General features: G+C 37.5%; 1 protein-coding gene across 1 annotated transcript; it reads left to right on the forward strand.

Moving 5' to 3' along the window:
- The first annotated feature begins 10,184 nt into the window (after positions 1-10,184).
- UTR7 (UDP-N-acetylglucosamine (UAA) transporter family) lies at positions 10,185-13,524 on the forward strand. The gene is made up of 7 exons (XM_079000810.1): positions 10,185-10,522; positions 11,262-11,367; positions 11,530-11,775; positions 12,018-12,128; positions 12,229-12,387; positions 12,733-12,876; positions 13,157-13,524. Exons 1-7 carry the CDS (start codon positions 10,491-10,493, stop codon positions 13,295-13,297), a joined length of 939 nt encoding a protein of 312 aa, XP_078856936.1. The 5' UTR covers positions 10,185-10,490; the 3' UTR covers positions 13,298-13,524.
- The last annotated feature ends 432 nt before the right edge of the window (positions 13,525-13,956 follow it).

A 13,956-nucleotide genomic window follows, 5' to 3' on the forward strand; every position in this document is an offset into this window, starting at 1 on the left:
CTTTTAATAAATAGGTCGCGGAATTTGTTCCCAGTAAAATATGATAAATACGTTATCAAAGCTTTTCCAAGGAAAAGTATTTTTATTCATTTTAAAACATTTGGGATGTCATCGTTAATACAGAAACATAAGCATAAACAGAACTTACATTCATTATCACTGGTGATTTACAATCCCTTAATCTCTCAGTGTAATGTGGCATCATAACAACACCTGTGATATAAATAAACTGAGTGGGTCAGGTTGGGAAACCCGGTGAGTACATAGGGTTTTCAACCCACAATAATATAATTATTATGTTTAAACAATCAAACAATCAACCCAATTACCCATCCCCATTATCTTCTTTATTCTTAAGGATCTGCCCTAAGAATCAACTATTTCTCGTTCACTCATTCCTAAGGATCATCCTAAGCAATCGGCACGAAGTCCATCGTTGCCACGGTTTACACAACGGGCACTAAGTCTGCATAGTCGCCAAGGTTTAGGCATCAAGTCTGCATGATCACCAGGGTTTAGGCATCAAGTCTGAATGATCATTAGGGTTTAGGCATCAAGTCTGCATGATCGCCAGAGTTTAGGCATCAAGTCTGCATGATCACCAAGGTTTAGAGTACACCGGGTGAACACGTCGTTCACAACACCTACAGGTTGCGAGCCAGCTAATGTTCCACTGGACCGTCAAGAATAGTCTGTGATTGTCATCTATACTCTGCTGAATGACAGGGCCGTCATTTGGGGAAAAGGCTTCTCACATCGTCCACCTATCACCCTCACCTCATGGTATATAACACCTCTCAACTCATCATCCAACTCATATTCCATCTATTACATCTACCCATATTTTACCCCAACATTATCATAGATGTAAAATACATATACAGTTTAAATCATTTAAAACATGTATAAAATCGTTCATCCAACATAGACAACAAGTATTCAGATAATATGCACACATAGCACGTAATTTATATAAAATACTTCATATCTATGTGTAAGATGAAAGGGACCATGCACTCACCTGATAAGGTGGTGACTCGGCATTCGGACAGCACTTCATTATCTCAAAACAATTTCCATCGACAAAACCTAGTATCAATACCACTAGGGTTTAGTCTAACGTTAACCACGACTAATTAATAGTCTAGCTATTATTATTATTATATATGAGTTAAACAACACTCTATATAACTCATAATAATAGCCCAAATAATTATTTTAAGGTCCTAATAACATTACTATATTAAAATATAAGTTATACTAAAGATAGGTTAGGTGTCGCTCACTTATAGCGAGTTTTTCTCAAAACCGGGCTCCACTGGAGCAGCGATACCGAGCCGAAAGGCTCTTCTTCTTGGAGCCGTCGGGCACTCCGAGGCTTCCGCCTCATGCTAGGGAGGTTCCCTAGGCGTTTCTAGGGGTTTCGGGGGCTAGAGAGAGGTTCTAGAGAGAGAGGAAGAAGTAGGAAGGTGTGAGAATGAATGGATGCCTCACCACTTATTTATAGGGGCTGGAGGAAGGTTGACGTCGTGAATCTCTTGATGTTCACGTCGCGAGTGAGCTTGGGCTCCAAGTCATAGCCTGGTGCTGACATGTGGCATCGCACACAGGGTGGAAATCAGCCGATTTTAAAAAATTCATAATGTTTGCATACGGGCTCCATTTTCGACGTTCTTTATATCCACACGTAGGTAAAAACAAGATCTACAACTTTCATTTAGACTTCGTCAGCTAATTCTTGACCGGTCTTAAATTTAACAGTATGAAGAGATTAGACTGTTAAATGACCGCGAAGAATTCGTAACTCCTTCATACGAACTACATTTTCGTCTGTCTTTTTACTGTTGAGTTCCTATAGATCTTTAACTCTCATTTAGGTTGTGTATGCCAAAAACCGCTCAAACTAAAACTCGAGTTTCGGGTCGTGCACTCCTAATCCGAATCTTAGAAAAATCATAACTTCCTCATACGAAGTCAGATTTGGGCGTTCTTTTTATGGATGTTCTTGATGTAATGTATACTACAACTTTGGTTGATGTTACTAAGGCCAAAAAGTCTTCTATCATAAATTCATTATTTTATGTCTCCCGGTGTCGTGCCGGTTTTGCCGAAAAACTTCAACGGGCCGTAACTACTTCATTATAACTCAGATTTCGGCGCTCTTTATATGTACGGAACCCTTGAGACATATTCTACAACTTGGTTAAGATTATTTATTCTAAATAATATTTTGTCGAAAAGTTGTTTCTGACCCCGATTATCTCTAAATTGACTAGCCTGGATCTACGGGAGTTACAGTTATCTCCCCCTTAGGATGATTACGTCCCAGAATTATCAACAAAACATGGCTCACATGATGACTCCATACGTTATCTCCTCATCCTAAGTAATAACCGTAACTTTGATGTTTCTTCGAACGAGTATTTAACTCCAAGACTTCGTGATTGCAGGTGGTGCCCGATCTTGGACCCGCTCTCTATCTCATGTTAGACTTTCAGTCATGATCTTCATGTCACGATCTCGATCTTTATTGGAGACTACTTATTTAACAAACATGAGATAATTTTCTTCCTTCGATTATCATAATAGACCGATAGGTCACGTTCTAATGACCTCTCATCGTAAGATGCAATCCTTGGACTCGCGTCTTTTAGAGTCAAATTCCAGAACAGACTATACCTTCCTTCATGTTCTAATCACATCTTAAAAGGTAGCATTTCTAGCTACAAGCAACCGTCGTGATACCTCTACCGATCACTTCGATTATCTTTTACTTCAATCCTATGGCTTAAGTCAGATGTTACATCGAACTTGGTTCTCTGAACCACGTAACATACTCATCGTAGTCGGACTCAATTTGATATGACCACTAGGGTCGGAATAACAACAATCTTCTTAGTCATTACCAAAACGATGGTAACGACATGCTTGAATAAAACGGTATCAATTACTGGCTTCTTGGTAACCTTGTGACTTTCCCTTATCCAAGCGTGAGTCCTGTGCTTCTGGTTGTATATGCATCTACTACCTTTCACACCTACTCATACTCGTCCCAAGTATTGTCTCGCAGTTTTCCAAGTTACCATACAAGAAAATCACATAACAGTTTAACACACCAGATAACAAAACGAAGACTTTATTATTTCTTGAAACTATTACATAGGTGTTCAAGTTTACCCTAGACTATGCCTCTAATAGGCTACATGATATGATTATATCCCCTTGGTTACTTCATGACTTGATCTTCGGGTATGAATTCCTATCCTTGGTTCCTCGCATTGTTTTCCGCTTCGCCGAGGATCATGTGGAATGCCCTTGGCCTTGGTGGTGTGTTTGGCCTTGCTGCCTCGTTTTTCTTTGGGCAGTCCCTAGAAATATGCCCTTCTTTGTTACATCCATAGCACACCTTCTTGTTGTACGCACACTTGCTGGCGTAATGCCCTGTCTTTCCACATTTGTAGCAAGTCACATCCTCGCTCCATTTCCCGAAGTGCTTATTTTTACACTTCTCGCACCACTTGGCTTCACCTCCTCCTCCTTTGTCAGTCTTTGAGAATTTCCTTTCTTTGTTGGATTTTGAAGATCCTTCATGCTTCCTTTTCTCGCCAACTTCAGCTCTCTCCAGACCCCTTTCCCTAATATAGGGCTCAACATTCCTGGCTGCCCAGATGGCGGCTTTCAAAGTGGTAGTTTGCTTAACCATTAGATCGAAGTCAGCTAGTAATCCGAGGGCAAACTTGTTAACCATGGAGAGTTCAGTTGGGACGAGGTGAGGAACAAGCTTCATTTTCTCTATAAAGCTCGCATCGTATACAATAACGTTCATTCTTCCCTTCTTCAGATTCTGGAACTCGTTGTTGATTTCCAGAAGATCCTGCTCAGAGTAGTATTGCATCTTCAGTTGCACCAGAAAATCCTCCCAAGACATCTTACTAGCTTCTCCCTTAGGCATTGAATCACCTAGTAGCTTCCACCTACTCAGTACTCCAGATTTCAATAGAGGAACCGTGAGAGCGGTCTTCTGTCTGTTGCTACACTCGCAACTCTCAAACATTGTCTCCATCTCAGAGATCCAGTCCATAACTTCCATCGGCGTCGGGATTCCAAATAGACTCGGTGGTTTGGATGCCATGAAATCCTTGTACTTGCATCCACTTCCGTCATTTCCTCCAACCTGATTGTTTTGTCTAACTATCGGTAGGTTGGCTTGGCCAACCGTCCCACTGTAGTTTCGTCCTTCTGAATGCCTTTCATTCAGCTCGGGCTGTTTAATTGGTACCGTAAGTTCTTCTCAGTTCAACATCATCTGGATCATCGCTTGCACTCTGGCCATCGTTATTGGCTCAGGTGCCACTTCTTCGACAACAGGTATTTGTTGTATCACTGTAGGTTGAGGGGGTTGGTTCCTATTTCCATTTCCTTTTACGTTTCCGCTACGGGTCCTTGCCATCTTGATCTATACACCGAATAAGGTGAATCTAGATCTTTATTTAGGATAGACGTTTAAATCATCCTTATCACTCCGAAACGTTTACATGCTATTTCTAATATCGTAGTCGTACGTTTAGAATCCTAAACACATAAGGTTTCCAAATCCGGTCAGCAACAGACCATAGATCCGAATAAATAACAACATATAAGGCACAAAGCATTTAGCACATAAAAGCATTTTAGGCATAATTCCTAAAATAAGCTAGTGCCCACACCTTACAATCATTGCTTAGCATTCTAAGTTTAAGTCTAGAAATCCTACAAATTCCTAGTCGCTTAAACTAATGCTCTGATACCAACTATGACATCCCCATTTTCACGGACAGAAAAGACCGATTTTGTTTATACTTCATAAAAATCAGAGTATCTCTTTTAATAAATAGGTCGCGGAATTTGTTCCCAGTAAAATATGATAAATACGTTATCAAAGCTTTTCCAAGGAAAAGTATTTTTATTCATTTTAAAACATTTGGGATGTCATCGTTAATACAGAAACATAAGCATAAACAGAACTTACATTCATTATCACTGGTGATTTACATCTCCTTAATCTCTCAGTGTAATGTGGCATCATAACAACACCTGTGATATAAATAAACTGAGTGGGTCAGGTTGGGAAACCCGGTGAGTACATAGGGTTTTCAACCCACAATAATATAATTATTATGTTTAAACAATCAAACAATCAACCCAATTACCCATCCCCATTATCTTCTTTATTCTTAAGGATCTGCCCTAAGAATCAACTATTTCTCGTTCACTCATTCCTAAGGATCATCCTAAGCAATCGGCACGAAGTCCATCGTTGCCACAGTTTACACAACGGGCACTAAGTCTGCATAGTCGCCAAGGTTTAGGCATCAAGTCTGCATGATCACCAGGGTTTAGGCATCAAGTCTGAATGATCATTAGGGTTTAGGCATCAAGTTTGCATGATCGCCAGAGTTTAGGCATCAAGTCTGCATGATCACCAAGGTTTAGTGTACACCGGGTGAACACATCGTTCACAACACCTATAGGTTGCGAGCCAGTTAATGTTCCACTGGACCGTCAAGAATAGTCCATGATTGTCATCCATACTCTGCTGAATGACAGGGTCGTCATTTGGGGAAAAGGCTTCTCACATCGTCCACCTATCACCCTCACCTCGTGGTATATAACACCTCTCAACTCTTCATCCAACTCATATTCCATCTATTACATCTACCCATATTTTACCCCAACATTATCATAGATGTAAAATACATATACAGTTTAAATCATTTAAAACATGTATAAAATCGTTCATCCAACATAGACAACAAGTATTCAGATAATATGCACACATAGCACATAATTTATATAAAATACTTCATACCTATGTGTAAGATGAAAGGGACCATGCACTCACTTGATAAGGTGGTGACTCGGCACTCGGACAGCACTTCATTATCTCAAAACAATTTCCATCGACAAAACCTAGTATCAATACCACTAGGGTTTAGTCTAACGTTAACCACGACTAATTAATAGTCTAGCTATTATTAGTATTATATATGAGTTAAACAACACTCTATATAACTCATAATAATAGCCCAAATAATTATTTTAAGGTCCTAATAACATTACTATATTAAAACATAAGTTATACTAAAGATAGGTTAGGCGTAGCTCACTTACAGTGGGTTTTTCTCAAAACCGGGCTCCACTGGAGCAGCATTACCGAGCCGAAATGCTCTTCTTCTTGGAGCCGTCGGGCGCTCCGGGGCTTCCGCCTCATGCTAGGGAGGTTCCTTAGGCTTTTCTAGGGGTTTCGGGGGCTAGAGAGAGGTTCTAGAGAGAGAGGAAGAAGTAGGAAGGTGTGAGAATGAATGGAGGCCTCACCACTTATTTATAGGGGCTGGAGGAAGGTTGACGTCGTGAATCTCTTGATGTTCACGTCGCGAGTGAGCTTGGGCTCCAAGTCACAGCCTGGTGCTAACATGTGGCATCGCATACAGGGTGGAAATCAACTGATTTTCAAAAAATCATAATTTTTGCATACGGGCTCCGTTTTCGATGTTCTTTATATGCACGCATAGGTAAAAAAAATATCTACAACTTTCGTTTAGATTTCATTAGCTAATTCTCGACCGATCTTAAATTTAACAGTAGGAAGAGATTAGACTGTTAAATGACCGTGAAGAATTTTTAACTCCTTCATACGGACTCCGTTTTCGTCTGTCTTTTTACCGTTGAGTTCCTATAGATCTTCAATTCTCATTTAGATTGCATAAGCCAAAAACCGCTTGAAGTAAAATTTGAGTTTCGGGTCGTGCACTGCTAAGCCGAATCTTAGAAAAATCATAACATCCTCATACGAAGTCAGATTTGGGCGTTCTTTTTATGGATGTTCTCGGTTTAACGTATACTACAACTTTGGTTTATATTACTAAGGCCAAAAAGTCTTCTATCGTAAATTCATTATTTTACGTCTCCCGGTGTCGTGCCGGTTTTGCCGAAAAACTTCGATGGGCCATAACTTCTTCGTTATAGCTCGGATTTCGGCGCTCTTTATATGTACGGAACCCTTGAGACATATTCTACAGCTTGGTTAAGATTATTTATTCTAAATAATCTTTTGTCGAAAAGTCGTTTTCAACCCCTATTATCTCTAAGTTGACTAGCCCGGATGTACGGGCGTTACACAAGTGTCGTGGGCTCCTCTCATGGTCTTTACTTGGAATGTCATGGGCTCCCCCCATGGTCTGATAACCAAGTGCTATGGGCTCCCTCCATGATCTTCACATAAAACTTTACATACCAAATAACAAAGCATTCACAAAAACTAACCACATAACAAGTAATAGGCCGGCCTTGGTGCCTTCGACCCATTGGCATAGTGAGAAGAATCACCTCAGTCTGCTGAACACGATAGCTGCTCGACTACTAGTCCAATTCTTTAACTGTATAAATATACAAAATAACCTAATTAGGTTTATGACACAAATTCAACTTAAGGCCCAACATCATAATCTTTGGCCCACCAATCAAGCCCAAAAGTATATCCTACATTAATGGGCCCAAGATCAAAGTCCAAACTATAATGGGCCACATGATGCAATAAGGCCCAATCAAAACACCAAAGACCCAAAGCAATTCCCAAGGCCCAACATCATCCTAACGGTCCAGGCCCAAAACTAAGTGAAGTCCAAATGGCCCACAAAGTCCACCGAAGCCTAACTCTCACAACTAAGCATACGCCCAACGTTCATCAGAAGTATGCTAAGCGTATTGGGATCTTTGGCTGTACGCGCGGTGTACCGATTGGTATGCCCAACATAAAAACGGAATAAGCACATCCTCCATTAAGTTCTTAATGCATGAAGATCTTACGTTCCAAACTCAGATTTAGGTCGTTTGAAGAGTCCTAAGGCATAAAGTTGGCAACTTTATGCCTTTCCATGCCCAATATGCTCCCAACAACTCTTTCAAACCCATTAAGACCTTTCCAAGGGTCTTAACTCATGCATGGAGTCAAAACAACCAACAAGTCTGCATTTTTATGACATGAACAAGCTAAAGGACCTTAGATCTACCCTTCCTAATCTCTGGAGTTGCCTAAACTCCCAAGAGATGATTTATGAACTCAAAAGAGGACTAAATAGAAAACCCTAGCTACATAAACAACAAGGATTAGCAAGGAGGAAGCTTTTTACCTCCACAAGCTTCCTAAGCTGCTCTATATGCAAGATCCAAAAGCCTTTCCATCGTTCAAGCTTTCTTCCACTTCTTCCCTTTTGCTAATACACTAAGAATGAGGTATTTGAGGCACTCACAAGCTCAAGAAACACACACAAAGGATTTTAGGGTTTTAGGGACGTTTGAGAGTGATGAAGGCTGGCTAGGGTAAGGTTTAAATTGGTCATAAGTCCGGAAGTTAGGGTTTTGGTCATCTTCCACGTACGCCTGCGAGTACCTTCTCGTACGCCCCACATATGTGGTTCACCTCCACGATCATTCTTCCTCAATACGCTAAGCGTACTCATAAGTACGCCCAACGTACGAAAGGGACCATTTTTGCAAAGTAGTTTCATTTAAAGGGAAAGAAGGTTGATTACCTGGATTGGAGTGTTACAGTTTTTGGTTTCAAGAACTCAAAAAATCATTTGTGTAAGTGTGTTCAAGAATTGAAGAAATTGTGTTATTGGTCCAAAACAAACACAAACCTATGACTTAAGATCTAAAATTGCGTTTATGGTGAAGCAAATTTTTGATTTTGTCATTTTCATTCTTGAATCTGGTAATTGAGTTCCAAAAGTGACCATTGGTGAGAAAAACCTCACAGGTCCGATTTGGTTCAGATCTACCATGGTTCGTGTTCTTGACAAAGAGATCTTGAAACGATATTTTCAAGATCATACCTCTTATTAATCATCAGAAATGGGACAAATTTGATCAGAAACAGGAACCCTAAGTTTTATATTTTTTTCTTCTTCCAGATGAAGCAAGAACAGGGATAACATGATGTGGCTCAACTTGATTCACTGTAAGGCTATCACCTTCCATTACCTTAACAAGCCTCACTCCCCTTTTCTTCCACATAAAAATATGCCCACATATGATCTACTCATAAGATACTTACAATTCGACCCAAAAAACCAACTCATTTAACTGCTAATGAATTCGTATGTCCACAATATGTTTGTGGATCTTCCAAATTATCCAAATTCGAGATCGAAAGGAGAATCATTGAAAAGAAATTAGTAAAGACATTTGGTATTCAACCAGTTACCTCGAGAATAAAGCAAAATACTGGAATTTGAAGAGAAACATATGAATTGTGAAGGCCGACAAAGGATGATGTCTCCAACGGTGATCCTTGAAGACGAGCATGCTCTTGACCCGTCTTCAAAGAAGACGAGCGAACGCTTCTCATCGTCAGCTATGTGATTGGAAAGTTGAGTTTGGGTGAAACCAATATGCAATCAACAAGCTTTTGGACCTTCGTTTTTTTTTCACAATATGAGAGGTGATAGAATATTTTTCCAGAAGAGAGCAAGTTTGAGTGCCTAGTTAGCAAGTTTTAATAAACAAAGCCAATAATTCATTAAAAATCGTCTATTGTAGGTCGTAAGCCTTTTTTAACAGATACATATCAAGTTTATGCCTTTGAAGTACTAAAAAAAACATAAAGGACATTTTAAACCAAAACCTAATAGTTAGTGGGGCTTCTATGATACATCTAGATACCAAACACACAAATTACCCAAACCACAAGGACAATTCGCATAATTTACTCTTACATTTTGTTATGTTCATATCTGGGTAACTATTTTTTATTTGTACACATCTAGGTAACGAACGTTTTTTAAAGTGTTCACATATGACCATTATGACTTGATGGAACCTACTACAGCCGATCATAATGGTCATATGTGAACATTTTCAAAAAGTTCGTTACCTAGATGTGTACAAAAAAAAATAGTTAAATGTTAACAAACCAAAAAGTTAATTACGTTAATAATTCTGTTTCTCTATCTTTTACCCGCATATCAACATTTATTTGTTAACAATAATTATAACGAATAATCAAATGATCTTTAGCCTAACGGTAAGAAATAACTTTTTCAAATAGAATTATAGATTTGAGTATCATCCACCCGTAAACATGACGGTGTTTATGATTAGATTAAGAATCAATTTTAGCGAATAAGTCTTTGACATATTTTGGGAGATCCAACGACAATCCCAAATCCCCAAACGCGCTCCTCTTCACAGCCAGCTGGTCAACCCCAGCCCCAAAGTGGGTTTTCAATTATGGAGAAAAACCCAATTACTTGACTATGACAAGCGAGAAATCCATTTTCTACAACTACTGCAATGCAGGCAACAAATTCAATTTACTTTTACTGGATAGAATAAAACCCTTTGCATCTTTAAATGATTAAACCGTTTTACCTTCCTTCCCCCTTTCATTCAAATTTGGTGAATTTTCCCTCATAGTATCAATTATTTCTTCGTAACTGTAAATCCGCACCATGGACAAAGATACGACGCCTCCGTATCTCAGGTCAGTTGGTTCCTTTCCAGTTTTTTCGATCAATTGCAAGTTTATCTTATTATTTGATGTATTGGGATCTTCTGTTTTTTCTGTTCTATTAAATAATGTTCTCATATCAGATCTTTTGGTGTAGTAGTACAGTTCATGTTTATTTCTGCGGATTTACTGTTGCGTTTAGGAATGTATGTGATTGGTGCTTGTAGATTTAATTTATAGTTGATCAGGTAAGAGCCTTCATGTTAGTAGCACAAGTGGATTTCTTTTTTAACTGATTTGTGAACTGAGCTTCTAATAACTAAACGAATCTCTAGATCTAGAGAGAGAAACTGGTCCTAACACGTACGAATAACAACAGCTGACCAATAGTCCTAACATGAATGTGCTCGTTTCCAAATTTGTAGATAAAATGTCAAAATGTGCAACAATTCACTAAGTAGCATAGGGTTTATAAACAACTATCTAATTGAAAATAGGTGACATTTCCCCATTGCTTGCTAAACAGGAGTAAAAACAGCTCAGTTTCAAGTAAATGCATATACTAATCAAATCATTTTGTTGAGATTTTCTATGTCAGATTGTCAGATGAAGTACAAGATCTTTGAACTTAAGATGCCAATTTTTAGCAAGGAGTGTTATAAATGTAGATGAATTGTATAAGCTATAAAGATTTTTACTTTTTTTGTGTGTTATCTGTTTGTTTCTTTGGAATATCGAGGCTTCTTATAACATATGCTCATCCACCATGTAGTTTATTTGCTGCATTATCATATGGAATTGCATCAATGGCCATGGTTTTCATAAACAAAGCAGTTGTCATGGAGTATGCATTTTCCATGACTCTCCTTACCTTACAGGTAACTAAAAAATACATTTACCTTTCGCAATATTTTTCATTTTATCATGTGCAAAATACAGAAACACACTTGTACTATTTTATCGATTTAACCACTAAACTATTATAATAACTTGTTGTTTACAATTTACAAAGTCTTAAGATTGTTTTGGAAATGTTTCAGCAAATGGCAACTGCATTGCTTATACACTTTGGAAGAATAATGGGATGGACAAGAGCAAAACCACTAAATGTTGACACTGCAAAAAAGCTTATACTGGTTTCACTATTTTACAATGGAAATGTGGCTTTTGCTTTAGCAAGTTTGAAAGGAGTCAATATTCCAATGTACATTGCTATAAAACGACTTACGCCTCTAGCTGTATTAATCGCTGGACTTTTTTATAAAAAGGGGAAACACTCAAAACAGGTAATTCTGTTGCATTCCATTTCCATCATGTATATTCGTTAGCTGAATTTTGTTGTTTATAAATATGACAAATAACAATGTAATTTCTGATCCTATACTTTCATTTTTTTTCTATTGCAACATTATAGCAGTGAAAAATTACTTTGTATTTTGATAACATTTCCATAATTAGGTAGATTTTTCAAATGACAATGTTTTGACCTGATTGGCAACTAATTTTTTTTTTATTATTATCTTTTCAGGTAATTCTTTCAGTATCACTAACTGCTGCAGGGGTAATGATTGCTGCACTTGGAGATTTTTCTTTCGACATGTTTGGATATATGATGGCTCTTATTTCTGTCTTCTTCCAGGTGAGATTATGCATTTAGGGTTTATGGAATTCTGTTGTAATTTAATTATTCAGTACAATGTAGAAATGACATTTATAATAATTTCATATACATTATACAGACAATGTACCTAGTTTTGGTAGAGAGATCTGGTGCAGAGGATGGACTTTCATCGATTGAAATCATGTTTTACAACAGTCTTCTTTCCTTGCCATTCTTGGCGTTTCTCATAATAATTACTGGAGAATTCCCAAGTTCAATCTCATTATTATATGCAAAGGTCAGAATCTCCTTACGTGTTTATATTTAGTGTTATGAGAAGCCTTTAATTCTTGACATTATTTGGTAAATAACCAAAAAGTTAATTGGTTCTTTTCCCCCCCATTAAGTGTTGTCTGGATGAAGTGCTATATGATAAATGATGTTGAAAGCATACTTGTTAAAAGTTAGGACTTGATGAGAAACCCTAATTTCCATCTTCTTTCTGCAACAAGTCAGAAAGAAACATTCATATATAGCTTATGAGAGTAAATCGTGTCTCAAAAAAACATTCATAAAGTTTATCCAAGTTGTTGATATTTTTATTCTACTAATTTGAGTTGTTCCTTTTTTTTTCCATGTACAGAGTGCTTCGTTGTACTTTTTGGTGATGTTTGTTCTTTCCCTAGTGATGGGCATAATCTTGAACTACACCATGTTTTTATGTACAATTGTCAATTCTGCCCTTACTACAACCATTGTGGGGGTCCTCAAGGGCGTCGGATCCACAGTAAGTCACCATAATCAAATTCAAAAAATAGCTTACATAATTCTGTTGATTTCATATCTTCCCATTACAACATTCTACTTTGAAAAATTTGTCCAAATATTGCAATTTCATCTAATAATATTTGTATTGCTATAATTTGGTAGATTTTTCATAGTAAGCAAAAAATTGGAAGTATAGTGTTATAATAGAATGCTATAATAAACATGTAAGTAAAAGTAGATTGCTATTACTCTACCTATTCCTGGATTTAATTACATTGTTTTGTGATTGGTTGGTTCAGACACTTGGGTTCTTCTTACTGGGAGGAGTTCAAGTACACTTTCTGAATGTGAGTGGATTGGTGATCAACACTCTCGGTGGTTTGTGGTATTCGCTTGCCAAATATCAAGAAAAGTTGAGGAAAACCACACTTCCAAGATAACCAAAAACCTCCATATCAACAAACTTAGACTCCATTTTTTTTATATACACTAGAGATTTTCGTAAGGATAGTTAAATTCATATGTTTTGTAAAAAGGTTGTACATCTAGCAATCCATGAGTTAAGTTGGCATGCTAGGTGGTTGACATAAAAGAAAGAAGTTTGTGTTTCTTATGCATACAACACTTTATTCTAGTGTGGAAATGTGAAAACAATGTCATTTTTGTATTGGCTTCTTCTGTTGTGAGTGTGCACAAAAATTGGAACCGAAAAACTAAGTTGTTTTACAAAACGAATGCTTTTGTTATTTATTTATTTTGTATTTTAAACAAAACGAGATTTTAGGGTTAGTTTGCTTTTTTATTTTGAAACTAGAAAATAAAATCCAAACCAACCGTATTTTAGTACTACTTTTTTTTCTTTACTTGAGTAACTATTTAAATCTGTCTAGTATCCATTATTTAGCTAGGGCATGCTTGATTCATGGATTTCTAAGAAATTTAGAGGGATTGGATTATGAACTTCAGTAAAAACTGTAATAACATCAAATTTCATGGTTAAATGAATTGTCATTCTTTGGTAAAAGTTTATCAAATTAAAACATATTATTATCATACATTCATATCTTCTATATATCTAACCGCTCCGGCCCACCCCACC

This window comes from Lactuca serriola, chromosome 5, assembly GCF_051521515.1.
Source record: "Lactuca serriola cultivar US96UC23 chromosome 5, Lser_US96UC23_V15, whole genome shotgun sequence".
In the NCBI taxonomy this organism is placed as follows: domain Eukaryota; kingdom Viridiplantae; phylum Streptophyta; class Magnoliopsida; order Asterales; family Asteraceae; genus Lactuca; species Lactuca serriola.

Coding starts and splice junctions, on each gene's coding strand:
- UTR7 (XM_079000810.1), top strand. CDS start 10,491: ATGGACAAAGATACGACGCCTCCGTATCTCAG. Junction 12,388..12,732: donor TCTCATTATTATATGCAAAG/GTCAGAATCTCC, acceptor TTCCATGTACAG/AGTGCTTCGTTGTACTTTTT. Junction 12,877..13,156: donor TCAAGGGCGTCGGATCCACA/GTAAGTCACCAT, acceptor TGGTTGGTTCAG/ACACTTGGGTTCTTCTTACT.